Here is a 16563-nt window from a genome sequence, read left to right as displayed (position 1 = left end):
AAGGGAAGAGGGTAACCACCAGGGAATGTGTTCAGGATTCCACTGAATTGGAAGCAAGATTGTCACCTGACCATTTTGAGTAAAGGAGAAGATATTTAAAAGTGCTGTTTTTACAATGGTATCGTAAGCAAAATAGCAAAATAAAAGAGCTGTGACTTTAATAAATTTGATAGCACTTTTTTTTTTTATATACTGCTGCTTTGTGCCTGCCCTTTCTGGTACTTCTCTCTGAAATTAGCATACTAACTCACCACTAACTTTAAGATTGTTTATTTATTTATTTTTAAGATTTTATTTACTTATTCATGAGAGACACGAAAGAGAGAGGCAGAGACACAGACAGAGGGAGAAGCAGGGTCCTTGAGAGGAGCCAGATGCAGGATTCCATCCCTAGTTTTCCAGATCACAACCTGAGCAGAAGGCAGACACTCAACCACTGAGCCACCCAGGCGTCCCTAAGATCGTTTTTTTTATAAATTATCACAATTTAAAAGATTGTATTAGACCTTATATATACCCATGAATAATAATGTATATATTCATAATTTATTTAAAATATAATTTGTCATGTATATAAGGACCCAGTAATTCCTATCTTTAAAACATACCAGCTTTGAATCCTTAATCTCTTGGCTTTAAATCAAATAAATCAAAGATATCAGTCGTAAATAGAACTTGCTAAAACTTTTTTTTTAATATTTTTTTTTGAATTTTTATTTATTTACGATAGGCACACAGTGAGAGAGAGAGGCAGAGACACAGGCAGAGGGAGAATCAGGCTCCACGCACCGGGAGCCCGACGTGGGATTCGATTCCGGGTCTCCAGGATCGCGCCCTGGGCCAAAAGCAGGCGCCAAACCGCTGCGCCACCCAGGGATCCCAAACTTTTTGCATATAGAACTTGGATTGAAAACAAATGAATCCGCATCGTGGTACATTTTTCCTAGTAGACAGGTAAGTATTGCTTCTCTAGCTCTTAAATGCGGCCTCTCCTTCACCAGAGCAGGGAGACGATTTTGTTTTCCTCCTCTGAGATGGAAAACAAATCTGGAATTTGGGTGAAAATGACACTGATCTGATGGGAAAGAGATCATTAAAATGGCCTGTTTTTCCTTAGGCCACATCATCGTCAAGCCTCTGCTGGGACAGGAATCATCTTTGCAGCTCCCACTGCATGCAGCAGAGCACTTCCCAAGTGCTCATTACTGCAACAGCTCAGTGTCTGTGGCAAAAGTCAGCGAATAAAGGCGCGAGGACAGATTGTGGACATATTCAGGAAAGACAAAATGTGCCAGAACAAGCGCTGAGAACGACCCTGCCCTCTGTGCCTTGCACCCTCAGCCGGCCTCAGACTGTTGGCTCGTAAACCTAATCCCGGGCAAGGACCCGGGCCAGGTTAGGTTCCTCCACTCCGCCCGGGCCGAGGGAGCTCCGCGCCCCGCCCCCGCCGCTCCCTAGGCCGCCCCGGACCCTCGGGGACCCCCGGGACCGCCCCTAGGCTACGAGAACCTGCCTAGGGAGCTCGGCGACTACAGGCTCGCGCGCATGCTCCCTGGCTGGAACAGTCGCGCTGGAGCCCGCGAGGGTGCGATTCCCTTCTCCACATTTTGGAGGTGACCGGGAAAAGACCGCACAGAAATCCTGGTCTCCGGAGGCGGAAGGGGGTGGGCGGTTCCTCGCAAAACCCGGAGAGCGGTTCCGGATCGGCCAGCCCGACATGCGCAGAAGGTACCCCCGCGGCGGCGGCGGCGGCGGCGGCGGCTCTAGAGCCGGAAGGTAAACGGCCTCTGCTGCCGGCGGCCGGACGCCTCCGGGGTCATGTCGGCCCAGGGTGACTGCGAGTTCCTGGTGCAGCGAGCCCGGGAGCTGGTGCAGCAGGACCTGTGGGCCGCCAAAGCGTGGCTCATCACGGCCCGCAGCCTCTACCCCGCCGACTTCAACATCCAGGTGAGGTGCGGGCGGCCGCGCGGTGGAGGGGCGGGCGCTTCGCAGGCCCCCAGCCTCGGGGCCCTCTCCTCTCACCCCTGCCCCGCTCCGCGACACCCCGCGCCCGCCCTCCCCCCGCGAGACCCGCACCGTGACCCCGCTGGAGGCCGGCCGGGCGGGGGACTGCAGGCAGGGGGGCCCTGCTGCCGGCTCGGTGGCCGGATGGCACCGCGGCGCCCCGGGACCGGCGCTCGCTCCTCGTTTGTCAGCGCGGCGGCCATTTGTGCGGCGCTTGCTGCTTTGGGCACGTCGTCCCGCCGGCCTTGGGGACCGAAGGGTGGAAAGGGAGCCCGAGGGTCGCATGCTAGGCCCCGGGGCCCTGCGTAACCAGGTGATGCTCAGGGGTCAGGCCCCCGGGCTGGGGGTGCTGGGTGCGGGTTGGGACCGCGGAGCCAGGCAGGACCAGCCCCGGGCGGAGTCGCGACCCCGGGGTCCGCCGTCTCCGTGTGACCCCCACCCCCCCGTGTCGGCCGTCTCTCTGTGACCCGTGGGTCTGATGTCTGTCTATTGCAGTACGAGATGTACACCATCGAGCGGAACGCCGAGAGGACTGCCACCGCCGGGAGATTGCTCTACGACATGTGAGTGTCTGTGGTGACCTCAGCCGGCCCTGCCCTTCACCTCTCGGGAGGCTGTGTGTGTGAGTGAGAGGAGATCTTTAAGATCACCTCCCTGCTCTGAACCCTAGTCTTGAGGCCAGGCCTTCAGTTAACTGCCGGCATTCCTACTCTGCAAGAAGTCTTCCTCTGTTTTATTCTGGTTAAAATTTTTCTTTCCAATAATCCGTTTTATTTTGGAAATAATACAAGCTCTTTGCAGTTCAAACACTACTGAAGTATAGAGAGTGACACATGAAGGTCCCTCTGACTCAACCAAAGTTCTGTGTGTCTGTATACACATGTAGACACAGGACCATACATACAGGTGGGGTTTTGTGGGGAAGGGTCACAACAAAACTACTCATAATCTGCTGCAGCGTACTCTCTTCACCCACTGGAATGGAGGGACGCCTTTATTTTTCAGTATGCATACTGTATTTGATATATGGATTATATCTTTTTCATATTTGCATGTCAATAAGCAATTTTGTACACATATTTTGGTGTTTTTCTATAGAGTACATTCTTTTTTTTTTTTAAACATTTTTTTAATTTTTATTTATTTATGATAGTCACACACACAGAGAGAGAGAGGCAGAGACACAGGCAGAGGGAGAAGCAGGCTCCATGCACCGGGAGCCTGAAGTGGGATTCGATCCGGGGTCTCCAGGATCGCGCCCTGGGCCAAAGGCAGGCGCCAAACCGCTGCGCCACCCAGGGATCCCTATAGAGTACATTCTTAAACAACGATTTTCACAGTCAAGTATGTACACGTTTTATATGTTGACACACTAGCAAATTACTCTCCAAAAAAACGCTATTCCAGTTTACCTTTCTACTAACAATGTATAAGAGTGCCCATTTTCCCACACATTTGCAGACATTGGATATTATCAGTCTTTCTATCAAATTTTAATTTTTGCCAATGTGATAGAAAGTGGTATCTTGTTTTATTTATTTATTTACTTATTTACTTATTTTTATATCTTGTTATTTTTAAAAATTTCAGCTCATTGTATTACTAATAAGACTGACTATCTTCTCAGGTGTTCTCTCTTGGCTGTCTGTATTCTTTCTGTGATTTGTCTTTGCCCACTTTTTGGTTTTTTTTTTTTTTTTTTTAAATGTCTTTTTTTAAATTTTTTATTATTTATTTATTTATGACAGTCACACACACACACACAGAGAGAGAGAGAGAGAGAGAGAGAGAGGCAGAGACACAGGCAGAGGGAGAAGCAGGCTCCATGCACCGGGAGCCCGACGTGGGATTCGATCCCGGGTCTCCAGGATCGCGCCCTGGGCCAAAGGCAGGCGCTAAACTGCCGCGCCACCCAGGGATCCCCACTTTTTGGTTTTTTTTTCTTTGGGTTCTTTTCTCTTGTTGATATTGAGAAGTGCTTTATGTATTATGGACATTTGTCTTTTTTCACTTCTAAGAACCTCCAAAGACTTTTGGATTAACTTCATTTTCCTTAATTAGTTTCTATTTTTAAATGCTTTTTGATTTGATTTGGTATATCCACATATTTACTTGGAATAAAGAAAAATGTGTATCTCTTCTAGTGCTAATGTTCTTTTCTTTTTCTGATACTATGTAGATTCTGACGTTTTAATTTAACACATTCATTTTAAAATAGGTTTGTGAATTTCCCTGACCAGCCAGTGGTATGGAGAGAAATCAGCATTATTACATCAGCACTGAGGAACGATTCACAGGATAAACAAACCCAATTTTTAAGAAGTAAGAGCAGAGTGACACTTGATGTAAAATTTCTGTTTCTAGAATAATAAGTTATATACCATAATTGCAAAAAAAACTCACATCTGTGGTATTGGTACACAAATGTGTGTTTTGTTCTTGACAACTCAGGTCTACAAATGGTGTCATTTAGTCCCTTGAGCATTTGCTTCGAAACCTCCAAGCTTCCTTAAAGTGTGTAGTTGTGTCAGCCCAGGGAATTGAAGATGTTTTTAACAGGTTTTGCAATGATCAGAAAGCATCTGTAGATGAGGCAGATGTCCACAAAACAGGAGGAGACTTTTAGTGATTTATGACCTTTCTTGTTAACCTTCACTCTGTGTTGGTTGCTTTAGCCAATCAAAGATTTCCTCTTTGAGGAATCAAAGCACATCCTCTTTGTCTCAGGCAACAGCAAGCATTGTTGTGACCCTTCACAAGCACCATTCTTGTCTTCTGGATCCAATAAGGCTTCCAGATGTTTTAGGGTCTTGCAGCAAACCTGTGTCCAATACCACCTGACCCAAAAGCCTTCTAGGTTGTAGATAAAACCAAACAATGATCCTAAATGTAGTATTTACTGTTTTGTACATGAAAATACCTTATTTCCTCTTTAGCTTCAGGATCTTCTTTCTTAAAGAAATTTTTTAAAGTTAAATGTGTTATGTACAGGTTTATTTGAAACTCTCCCTGGTCGAGTCCAGTGCGAAATGTTACTAAAGGTTACGGAACAATGCTTCAACACATTGGAACGATCAGAAATGTTGCTTCTACTTTTGAGACGCTTCCCTGAAACAGTGGTGCAGCATGGGGTATGATTTTGATCCTTTCCTCTTTCTTAAGAGAAAATGAAATCGATCAATACATTCATCAGTTGGGTTAAAAGCTATAGTGTATATTATTCTAAAGCAGAGATTCTAAAGAGCACTAAGTAAGATTGAACTTAAATCAAGGAATCTGTCAGTAAAGCTAAAAGGATTTCACTGTTTTCAAACTTTATAAATTTCCAGTAGAAGTGTAAGGAACACTTACTTACACTGATTGATTTGCCTTACAATCAGTGTAAGGAAAAAGTCACCAAGCTTTGACACTCCTGTTTATTTGCAATCTGTGTAGTAAAGTTTTTTTAAAAATCCTATTCCAGGGATGCCTGGTGGCATAGTCAGTTGAGCATATAGCTCTTGGTTTCAGCTCAGGTCCTGATCTTAGGGTTGTGAGGTTGAGCCCTAAGTCAGCTCCAGCTCAGCATGGAGTCTGCTTAAGAGTCTCTCTCCCTCCCTCTGCCCCACCCCCACCCCGTGTTCACTTGCTGTTGCATGTTCTCTCTCTCTAAAATAAATATTTTTTAAAAAATCCTATTCCACGGTGCCTGGGTGGCTCAGCGGTTAAGCGTCTGCCTTCAGCTCAGGGTGTGATCCTGGAGTCCCAGGATCAAGTCCCATATCGGGCTCCCTGCATGGAGCCTGCTTCTCCATCTGCCTCTCTCTGTGTGTCTCTCATGTCTGCCTCTCTCTCTGTGTCTCCCATGAATAAATAAAATCTTAAAAAAAAAAATCCTCTTCCATTGTAGTCAACAGTGTGTTTGAATTTAACTGAGAGCCATAGTCTGTTGTCTTAATAGGCATGTTTTTCATGTGCTTTTCCCTCTGTTCCTTATATCTGTAATAATAATTGAGTGCTAGTGGCAGGCATTGGTGTTAGGTATCTCCTTCCATACTCTCTGAACCCCTTGAGGTAGGCAGTATCCCACTTTACTGATGAGGAAACTAAATCTTAAATATGTTAGTTCCCATAGCTAGTTAGTGGAAGATACAGGGTTCAAGTAATGAACTCTATAAATTCAAACTCTATTGTTTATTCTTTCCCACACTATCTTTCAAGTTTCTGGCCCTAGTTAACCTTTTCTATATTTCCCTATATTAGCTTCCTAGGGCTGCTATAACAAAGTCCCAGAAAAACGAGTGGCTTAAAACAACTGAAATTTATTCTCCCTCAATTCTGGAAGTTAAAAGTCCAAAAAGCAAGGTGTGGGCAGAGCCATGCTCCCTCTAAAGGCTCTAGGGAGAAATCCTTCCTGCCTCTCCCTAGCTTCTGGTGGTCACCAGCAATCTTTATCATTTTTTGTTTTGCACCTATATCATTCTGATTTCTGCCTCTGTTATCATATGGCTTTCTTCCCTGTGAGTCTGTGTTCCTGTGTCTTTACATGACTGTAAGGATTGTAATCATTGGATTTAGGGCCTGCCCCAACCCAGTATGCCCTCTTCTTAAGTAATTGCATCTACAAAGACCTTCCTTTTTTTTATAAGATAAAATATATGTAAGCTTACATTCTGAGACTTTGAGTGGACATGAATTTTGAGAGGATGCTATTCAACCCAATATGTTCCTTGATCATTACTCAACTTTTAGCTTTTTGTGTTATATTATCTTTTCCATTGTTTTACCCCTACCCGTGTATTGCCAAGTGATCCCAAGGAAGATAGTGCAGATGTCTGGGTGGATTTTGATAAGCCTATCTACTCTGCTAGGGAATGCATAGTAGAAAGTAATGGAAAGGTGGCCTTAAAAGTCAAAAAGTATGTCCAGCCTAACCCAGGCTGAATGACTACTCCTGACAACTCTTGAAAGTGATAAGGTTTGTTGACATAATACATCTTGATCTAGAGAGCAGTTTCTATATTCTGTAGAAAATCTCTATATCTCTTTTATCATTCTAACTAGTTCTAGTGCTTCCTTTAAGTTTCTGTAAACATTTTGTTAGCATTTTAATATTGCTAGTTCAGAGGATAATAAGCAAGATAAAGTAGTCAGTGGTCAGATGAATTTGGGGTTTCCTTCTGGGCCTTGTGGCTGATGTATTCCTTTGTTTCCTAATCTTTAAAATGAGAGTATTTGTTTCTTGGGGAAGTTGGCATACACAAACTGGTAAATTTAAAAAGCCATTTCTGTATGTAATTCCGACATCTTAAACTGTAACACGTTTAACTGATTATATTTTGAAACAGGTCGGCCTTGGGGAAGCATTATTAGAGGCTGAAACTATTGAAGAACAAGAATCTCCTGTTAACTGCTTTAGAAAATTATTTGGTAAGAAAATTTTTATTTTGTTTTAGTTCCTTGTGGTGAGTAGAATACGCTGGAGTAAATATCATTTAAGGGATGAGGTCTTTTGTGGAAAGGAAAGGAACTTTTTATATTAGGAAATTTAAGTCCTTGTTTATTTTAGTCCGAAAAACATTTAAACAACTTCTGGATTTTTATTATGTAATATTTGGTATCCGAAAGAATATGTATAATCATAGATGTAAGTATGAAAAATAATAATAAACATCTGAATTGTCGCCCAGTGTAAGAACTAGGCCCTTTTCCATAATGTAAAATCTGCCTATGGATTTCCATGCTAACTCCATCTACTGGTATCCCTGTGCACTGCAGTTTTTAAATAAATGTGCCATAAAGGGTTTTTTTTCTATATATTTTAGATACCACAATAAGTGAACTCTAAAATAAATTTTGTTTCTATCAGAATTGTAGGGCAGACAACTTAAATTTTTTTTTTCCTTATCTTTCCTCTTCAACAGTTTGTGATGTCCTTCCTCTAATATACAGACAACTTAAATTTTTTTTTCCTTATCTTTCCTCTTCAACAGTTTGTGATGTCCTTCCTCTAATAATTAACAACCATGATGTTCGATTGCCTGCCAATTTATTATATAAGTACTTAAACAAAGCAGCTGAATTTTATATCAATTATGTCACTAGATCTACTCAAATAGAGAGTCAGCATCAAGGTAAGTGAGAATATCCTGTGATTTTATTTTTACAGAGTCTAGTAAATTACAAACTCAGAAATCCCTCCTCGTTCTGGTTTTTCTCATACTAGTTTGATAGTGTTCTAAAGGTGATTTCCTAGAAAAAATACTACAAGTAAGAAATGAGACTTTTGGAGCCAGTTTTACCCTTTGGAACAGTCAACTTGCTGAACCATAATGTTAGTGTACTGAGCTTCCTCCACATACCACAGCTCAAAATGCATTTCTTGCTATACTCATGGCCAATTGTGGGTCTTTAAAACACATAATGTGATTCTGTGCTCTTGCCTTGGGAATAGGGATTCAGACTTTGTCATTTTCTGTCAAGTACCACATACATAGTAAGTGGTAAGAATAATTGTAGGCTACTTTGTTCTCATTTCCCAGGTACCCAGGAAGCATCTGATTTAATGTCACCTAGCAAACGGAGCTCTCAGAAGTATATAATAGAAGGGCTGACTGAAAAATCGTCCCAGATTGTGGACCCTTGGGAGAGGTTGTTTAAGATTTTAAATGTTGTTGGAATGCGATGTGAATGGCAGATGGACAAAGGAAGACGGTAAGAAAATTGTTCATTTCCAGAATTGCTTAGCTAGCCTTCTGATATCGTAGTCCCAGGATCTTTAAAGGCAAAAACGCTCTCTTAAAAAGCATATAATAAGTAGATACACTTTTCTTGGTTATTTTCAAGGTTACTTCTGTAACCTTGGTATTTATGCAAAGAGGGTGGTTTTTCACTTTATTAAAATATTTCCCAACGGAAGTATGAATCTTAAGAGCTGGAAGCACTCCTTGGCATTCAGAGCAAAGAGTAGCTACTTTATCATGTCTGTGTCCTGAAACAGTGGTCTGATCACTGCTCTAATTTGGAAGGGGAATTACACATACCTCCAGCTACATTTGCTAAATGTCATGCTTCTATTGGGGCTTTTCTCTAGACCTTTTGCCAAAAAGCCCAGGGTAATTAAATAATCTTTCTCATCCTTCATCTTTCAGAAGCTATGGTGATATTTTACACAGAATGAAAGATCTCTGCAGATACATGAACAATTTTGATAACGAAGCTCATGCAAAGTATAAAAACCAAGTGGTTTATTCCACTATGTTGGTCTTCTTTAAGAATGCATTCCAGTATGTCAACAGCATACAACCATCTCTATTCCAAGGTTGGTCGAAGAACTTTAGAGTCTCCCAAAATACTGGCTTCAGCTGGAATGATGAAGATAAAAATGTTTACCTTAACATTGTTCTTGAATCCAAATAATTGTGGGCGACACTAGTGCTTTTTTTAACTTGTTGGTAGTTTTTATGTATTTTCATTTAAAATTTCTGTAATTGGAGTATTTGGGTGACTCGGTTAAGTGTCTAAGTCTTGATCTCGGCTCAGGTCTTGATTTCATGGTTTGTGAGTTCGAGCCTCACATGCTCAATGCCAGGCATGGAGCCCACTTGATTAAGTAACTAAGTAATAAAATTATTTATTTATTCATTTATTCATTTATTAATTTATTATTTATTTATTTATTTATTTATTTATTTATTTATTTATTTTATGATAGTCACACAGAGAGAGAGAGAGAGAGAGGCAGAGACATAGGCAGAGGGAGAAGCAGGCTCCATGCACCGGGAGCCCGATGTGGGATTTGATCCCGGGTCTCCAGGATCGTGCCCTGAGCCAGAGGCAGGCGCCAAACCACTGCGCCACCCAGGGATCCCAGTAATAAAATTTCTATATCAGAGGATGTAGTGGTACTATGAAACTAAATACAGATATTTAGTGCCTCTATTTTGAAAAAGCAACAGATATAGCAGAGTACTGAAGTAGATTTTACAAAGATTTTGCAATAGACGAAAATTTTTTTAAATAATATTTTTGCATATAAATTCTTAAAAATGTGAAAATAGAAAGGTAAGAGTAAAATCACCTACCCATCCAGTATAACACAGCTCTCATTTTTGTGTATGACCTTAGTCTTTCACATATTTAGGTTTTGTTTGGAGTTTGTAGCTATAACATATTAACATATAACTTCACGGTCTTAAGTGTCTCACTAATTTTCTGATTCGTGATCACTCTAAAAAATTTGTATATACATAAGAACAAATACAGAGAGGGAACTTTGACCTGTAGTCTGTCATTGAGAGAGAACCTTTATTAATAATTTGGTGTATATCCGTACAGTCTTTTTTCTTATTCATGTTTGTCTACCTGAGATCAAACTGAACATACTTTTTCATGACCTTTATTTTAAATGACTGCTGAGTAAACTTCCACTTAATACTAAGTTTTCCTTTCTTCGCTGCATTTTTAAGTATTGGTGTTTTCCCCCTATCCATAGGTCCTAATGCCCCAAGCCAAGTGCCACTGGTTCTTCTTGAGGATGTGTCAAATGTGTATGGTGATGTAGAAATTGATCGTAACAAACATATACATAAAAAGAGGAAACTAGCTGAGGGAAGAGAGAAAACCATGGTAATCCTTTCAGATATGATTAACAGATTATATGTTTATGGTTTGTTGAAAATGAATGTAAAATACAGCTTTGGAGCTAAATTGATAAAGCTTGGGTCGTTTAATTATAATTACTATGTAAATCAGTGGTTCTTAACTGGTGGTGAGACATTTGGCAGTATCTGAGGACATTTGATTTCCATGGCTTGGTGGGACGGAGTTGCTATTAGTATCTACTTTGTAGAGGCCTCCCTGGCATCCCTTGCTGCTAACTGTGCCACAGTGCACAGGACAGCCCCACAGCAAAGATTTGTCCAGCCCAAAAGGCCGATGTAAAGAAACCCTGGTATAAGTTAGTTCTACCTCTCATGACTGTATGGCATCAATTAAAGGTAAAAAGCAAAGCCAAATGAACTGCTTTGAACACGTAGACAGAGTGCTGTGCTGAGTCCTGGCCTCAGAATGGAAAGGGCCAAGGTGTTCTGGCTAGAAAGTCATTACAACCTAAGGAGATGTGTTGGAAAGGTTTCATGAAGGAGGTCAGCATTTGAAATCAGCCTTGAAGGATATAGAGGGTTTTGTCATTTGGAATTGGGGAGGTGGGTTTTGTGAAGATAAGACAGTTTGCACAGACATGTGGGACGCCAGAGAATGTGAGGAGCCATTAATCTTATGATGGGGCCAGGCAGCAGGCTGGGCAGAACAGTGATCTTTCAGCTTATTTTACAGCAGAGTGATGCTTTCAATGAAAGCTTAGTGGAGGTGCAGTGTGTAACAGGATAGTGGAGGTCAGGAGTCCGCAGACGACTTCTGCGAAGGGCCAGGTAACAAACAGTTTAGGGTTTACAGGCCCCACCGTCTCTGTTGCAGCTGCTCAGCTCTGCTGTGACAGTACGAAAAATAGCCATAGACAATAGGAAACAGATGAGGTGGCTATGTTCTAGGAAAACTTTATTGCTAAAAACACCATCTGGCCTGTAGGTCCTAGTTGGCTGTGTAGTACAGAATGGAGCAGGGAAGGTGAAGCCTTTCTGAAGCCTTGTGAGGTTATTAAACCTGATAAACTCATTTGTTTCCTCCCACAGAAAATGCACACATGCACAATTTCACCAGTAATTTCAGAAGTTCAGAGATGCTTTGAATTCCAGCCAGTAGCCCCAGGTTGAGAACTCTGCTTAACTAGGCTTTCCCAGATGCCGTCAGCTCTCCCTCTGGTTTCCGTGAATGTGTAGTCTGTCCAGGCACCTCATGTTAAGACCATAGACACCCTTCCTGCCATGTGGATGATAGGTTGTCTAGTACTAGTTTTGTCTGAAAGCAATGACATGCCCTATACAAATCAGTATAAGTAACACAGCTCCATCAGTTTGTTTCTCTCCATTACCACCTCTTGCTCCCTGTCTAAACCATCCATATGTCACAAGAGCTGTCATCTTGTCTCCCTGCTTGCACTCTAGCTCCTTACAGTCTCTTCTTCTCCCAACAGCTCTAGTGATGTTTTTTTAAAGACAAGTCAGACATCATTCCCCTGCTTTACCACCTCTAGTGGCTTCCCATCATGCTCAGAATAAACTCAAACTCTCCACTTTGGCTCCAGAGCAGTTATTGAGCAGGCCTTTGCATGCTGCAGACACACTGGCCTCTCTGAGCAGCTGTAGTGCTCTGAGCCCCTTCCTGCCCCTGGATGTCTGCCTCCGAGCTGTGCTCTCTACCAGCCTGTGTCCTTGTCACTGAGTTGTCAGCCCAGGCATTTCTCCCTCTGAGGCCTAGAGATGCCCAACCAGTTTTCTCTATTACTCTTATTTCAATTCCGCATACCCCCTATTGCTGCCTACTTTCTGGTTTAGTCATTTGCTGGTTTACTCTCTGTGTCTCCTCATAAGCTCTGTACAGGTTCTGTGGGGCCAAGGACGTTGTCCGTCTTCTATTCTGGACATCAGGATAGTGCTTGAGCTGCGGCTAGTGAATGAGAGATTCCTAGTCTTTCTTCTCAGACTCAGCGTCCAGCCATGGAATAGCTGTTTAAACCCTCTGGCCCTCTGGTTCCTTCTGTTTTTACCTCTCCTGTGTCATCTAGGAGGCCCTGCTCTCATACTCTACCCCTCCAACCAACTTGGGTTTCCATCTGTTTTTGTTTTTACTCTTTTAACTGATCTTTCCTGGTTTTCACTCTATCCTACGACTGTGGGACCTATCCTGACCTGCCACAAGTCCAGTCGTGTCTATGTGTGCCATCACAGCAGAGGACATAAAGCTCAGCCTATAGACTTGTCTTACTCATAGTGTTTTGTTTCTTTCCATTATGTAGCATGTAAGAATTGGGAGATTTCTCACAACAGTTGAGACGTCTGACTTCTCTTTAGTAATTGGAATGTCTGATATACTGGGCCAGATGGAGGCTGCCCTCTTCAGACAGGCATACGCTCTCCACCCAGCCTAAGTCCCTGGCTTGTGTGACATGTCAGGTGGCTGGGAGGGTGGGGGCGCTGGCCTCTCCTGTGGACTGTGTTCTCTACCCATACATACTTATGTATGTTCCCTATAGTCAGGGTTCTTGCTTACAGCATCTGGCCAAAACTTCAGAGTGTATGTTTGCACTTCAGAATCAATTTCAGAAACTGTTTGGAAACAATTCCCACCATATCTGAGGTCCCTTCCATAAACTTCCAATCTTGTTTTGAGGCAGGAATATTTTCTGTAAGTTGGAACAATGAATTGCACATCCATATTAGTATATTCTCTCAGTTTGGCAACATGTGGCAAGGAACTGGGCCCTGATGAAGCAGGATACCTAACAGGTTTTGAGTATGTGTCATTACTGAGGGAGGATAAGAATATGGCAGCTAAATAGAGTGGGTAGGGAGGGTTCCCAAGCATCAAGGATAAGCAGAATACCAGGCTCTGAAAGTGGGGGAGAAAGGTGGGTAGTGGGAAGGAGGTGCTTATTTTTTCTGAGATTAGCTTGAGGAATGGAGCTTTCAGCTGAAATATTTGTACATAGACTTAAATGAGCATAGTGGTGTAAAAATATGATGGAGAATTTGATTTGGGTCATTAAGTTAGTAAAATAATCTAGATGGAATAAGAGAGTCAAGAATTTCTCAGCAAAATAAAATTAAGTGGAGCTGTTTTACCTTTACTATTTTTTGGCAAACTGTCTGACCATGCTTACTGGTGCTTATAATAGGTGCAATTCTCTGAGAGCTCTCTTTTCTTTGATTTTATATTTCTTGAGATGAAGAGCAAGGAAAGTAGGACTCTTTATTGTAAAATACAGAAAGCATTAATAGATGAGTACTGGCAAACCTACTTCCCGGCCGACACTTTGCATTGGGAGAGCAGAGCTAGAGAGGACTGGCCGTGAGAGAAGCTATGTATAGGGAACAAAATACAAGTAAAAGTCATTTCTCTGATTCTTAGGGCATTTGGGCATTAATTTTATTCCTCTACGTGATAAACTTCTTTCGAAGCAAATTAAATGATTTCACGCATGAAAAAATAAACTATAAAACATATGCTACTTTACCTGTATCTCTGAATGTAAAACTCTTATTTGGGGCTTTAATAACATCAATATGTTCTTAAACTATTGCAAATTTTAACGCCATAGCTTTACTTAGAAGTCAACATCAGCTTAGAATTTATCAGAAAAATATAAGCTTAGTTTTAAGGTAAAAAATTAAATGTGTGAGAGTGAAAAGATGAAAAATTTATATTAATTTTAAAGCCAAATTGTTAAGTTCAAAAAATGATACTCATGATAGTATCCTTTGATATAAAATCCATATAGTAATCAGAATTGGAGGTAATAAACATAACAGTGTCTGAGGATGGTTGACCCTTAAATAACATGGGGGTGAGGGGTGCCAACCGGCCCCTGTCTGCACAGTCATGTATCTGTATAACTTCTGACTCCCCCAGAACTTAACTACTAGTAGCCTATAGCTGACCAGAAGCCTTATCTATAACATTAATAGTTGATCATCATATATTTTGTATGTTCTATGTATTATATACTATATTCTTATAATCAAGCTGGAAAAAGAAAATGTTATTAAGAAAATTATAAAGAAGAGAAAATACATTTAAGTGCTGGACTGTAAAAAATCCATGTGCAAACAGATCTGTGTAGTTCAAACCTGTGTTGTTGAAGGGTCATCCGTGTATGACTTTAATTCCGCTTCTTTCACCCTCTCTAAGCAGAGTTCAGACGACGAAGACTGTTCGGCAAAAGGCAGGAATCGTCACATCATAGTCAATAAAGCTGAGCTTGCTAACTCCATCGAAGTGCTGGATAGCTTTAAGCTAGCCAGGGAGAGCTGGGAGTTGCTCTACTCCCTGGAATTCCTTGACAAGGGTAAGAACATGCCTGTCATATTGGTGCTGTTTAATTTGTTATCAGTGTTACCAGTGTGTATTATATAATTATTAATATTCAAATAATCATTTACATCTTAGCTTCTACTCTGAACGTTTATTATAATTAGGATTAGGGTGGAGTTTGAGGGAGAGATTTTGGTCTTTTAACATTTGTATTGCTGGCCTCTTCTTTTTCTTGCTGGGCTTATTCTGTGTTTTTAGTTGTTCGACTTTGTATCTTCCTTAGTCACATGTAGCTAAGCATACAAAAGGTAATGCTGTTTTTATCTGCCTGAAAAACTCACCATACAGAAAGCCCATTTTCCTTTGAGAATAGACTTAAAACTATGGGGAGTTTTATAACTATTGACTATTTCAACTGACTAAGGAAACTAGTGGATTTTTGCCATACTTTAGAATTCAGCAGTGTATTTTTCCTTTCCTTCTGGCCAGTGGCCCTTCATCCCTTGGCCTGCTGTCATATACCTCTACAGAACCCTTGGTCAAATGTGTTGTGTCATTTTTTCTAGGTAAATACAGCACCCCTCCATCTCTCCCAGTCACATCTAGAATTGCAAACATGTATGTGACCTTTGGGGGATTTTTCCTTTACTTATAACTTGACTTTTTAAAAAATGAGTAAAACTCTTAGCGTTGTATCTTTATTATCTAAGCTGGGTGAAAGGAAAATGATACTTTTGTTCTGAGGAAAACAAAGTAATTTACAAGATAATGAGGTAATATGTGAAAAACATTTTGAACAGCCATTGGGACAATGGTGTGTGCTTAGTAAATATTGAGGCCTGATAACAATAGTGCCTGGGCATTACTGGTGGGTATTACATTCTAACTTTACTAATTGAGATTCTAGACCATTGTTTTAGAAATCAGAGTTGATAGTTACAATCCATGTTTTGGAATTTTGTGGTTGTGGTGCGTTTGTTTTGTTTTCGGCTTCTGTGTTAACATGCTTTTGGTAAATTTGCTCTTAATTCTCAGAATTTACAAGAATTTGTTTGGCATGGAAGACAGATACTTGGCTTTGGTTAAGAATCTTCCTCACCGATATGATCATCTATCAGGTAGAGTCATGTATTTTAAGTTCCTGTGTCTATACAGGATGATTATTATTGGGACGCAACTGTAACATGTAAGGTGCGAATGTTCCTTCTGTAGATTAGTCATGCTCTGAGCGATTATGGTCCACTTTCATCTCAAAATAACTCCAAAATGACAAGCCCATATCTTCTGTGTTATTTTTGCTATGTCCAGCTATACCTATACCTCTCTGTAAAAGTAAGGTTTTTACTTTTCAATAAAAGATGAATACTTCTCACGCCTCCTCCTCTCTACTCTGATGGAGTCCTTCTGCCTTGCTGTCCTGTTCTTGGGCTACATATGCCTGGAATGGAGAGAGCTAATAATTCCCCAAGAAAATGCAGAGCTTCCAACCTGTGTTGTTGAAATTATCTTCATTCTACATAAAGAGAAATGGCATTAGTAGTAAAATATTTCTAAGAAATGGCATATCCAAGACATATTTTATCTAAAAGTTTGTGTGATTTTTATTTAGTCTTAAGGATTAAGACCAAGGGAGCCTGGCTGGCTCAGTCG

The 16563-nt window shown here is 41.3% G+C and overlaps 1 protein-coding gene across 7 annotated transcripts in view; it reads left to right on the top strand.

Moving 5' to 3' along the window:
* Window positions 1–1742: 1742 nt before the first annotated feature.
* The window catches only part of INTS10 (integrator complex subunit 10), a 30490-nt gene continuing 15669 nt past the window's right edge, over window positions 1743–16563 (top strand). For 4 of the 7 annotated variants that reach the window (XM_055334917.1, XM_055334913.1, XM_055334919.1 and 1 more), the window contains exons 1-11: window positions 1743–1947; window positions 2500–2567; window positions 4223–4326; window positions 4996–5135; window positions 7332–7413; window positions 7977–8117; window positions 8526–8697; window positions 9135–9304; window positions 10478–10611; window positions 14791–14947; window positions 15949–16031. In XM_055334917.1, coding sequence (XP_055190892.1) covers window positions 1819–1947; window positions 2500–2567; window positions 4223–4326; window positions 4996–5135; window positions 7332–7413; window positions 7977–8117; window positions 8526–8697; window positions 9135–9304; window positions 10478–10611; window positions 14791–14947; window positions 15949–16031 — 1380 coding nt within the window. In that variant the 5' untranslated portion in view covers window positions 1743–1818. Of the gene's footprint in view, window positions 1948–2499; window positions 2568–4222; window positions 4327–4995; window positions 5136–7331; window positions 7414–7976; window positions 8118–8525; window positions 8698–9134; window positions 9305–10477; window positions 10612–14790; window positions 14948–15948; window positions 16032–16563 lie in introns of those variants that run through there. The other 3 variants (XM_055334915.1, XM_055334920.1, XM_055334918.1) reach the window with 2 other exon arrangements.

This window comes from Nyctereutes procyonoides, unplaced genomic scaffold (genome assembly GCF_905146905.1).
Source record: "Nyctereutes procyonoides isolate TBG_1078 unplaced genomic scaffold, NYPRO_anot_genome, whole genome shotgun sequence".
Taxonomy (NCBI): Eukaryota; Metazoa; Chordata; class Mammalia; order Carnivora; family Canidae; genus Nyctereutes; species Nyctereutes procyonoides.
Note: the sequence above shows the minus strand (reverse complement) of the source record. Positions and strands in the feature narration are given on the sequence as shown.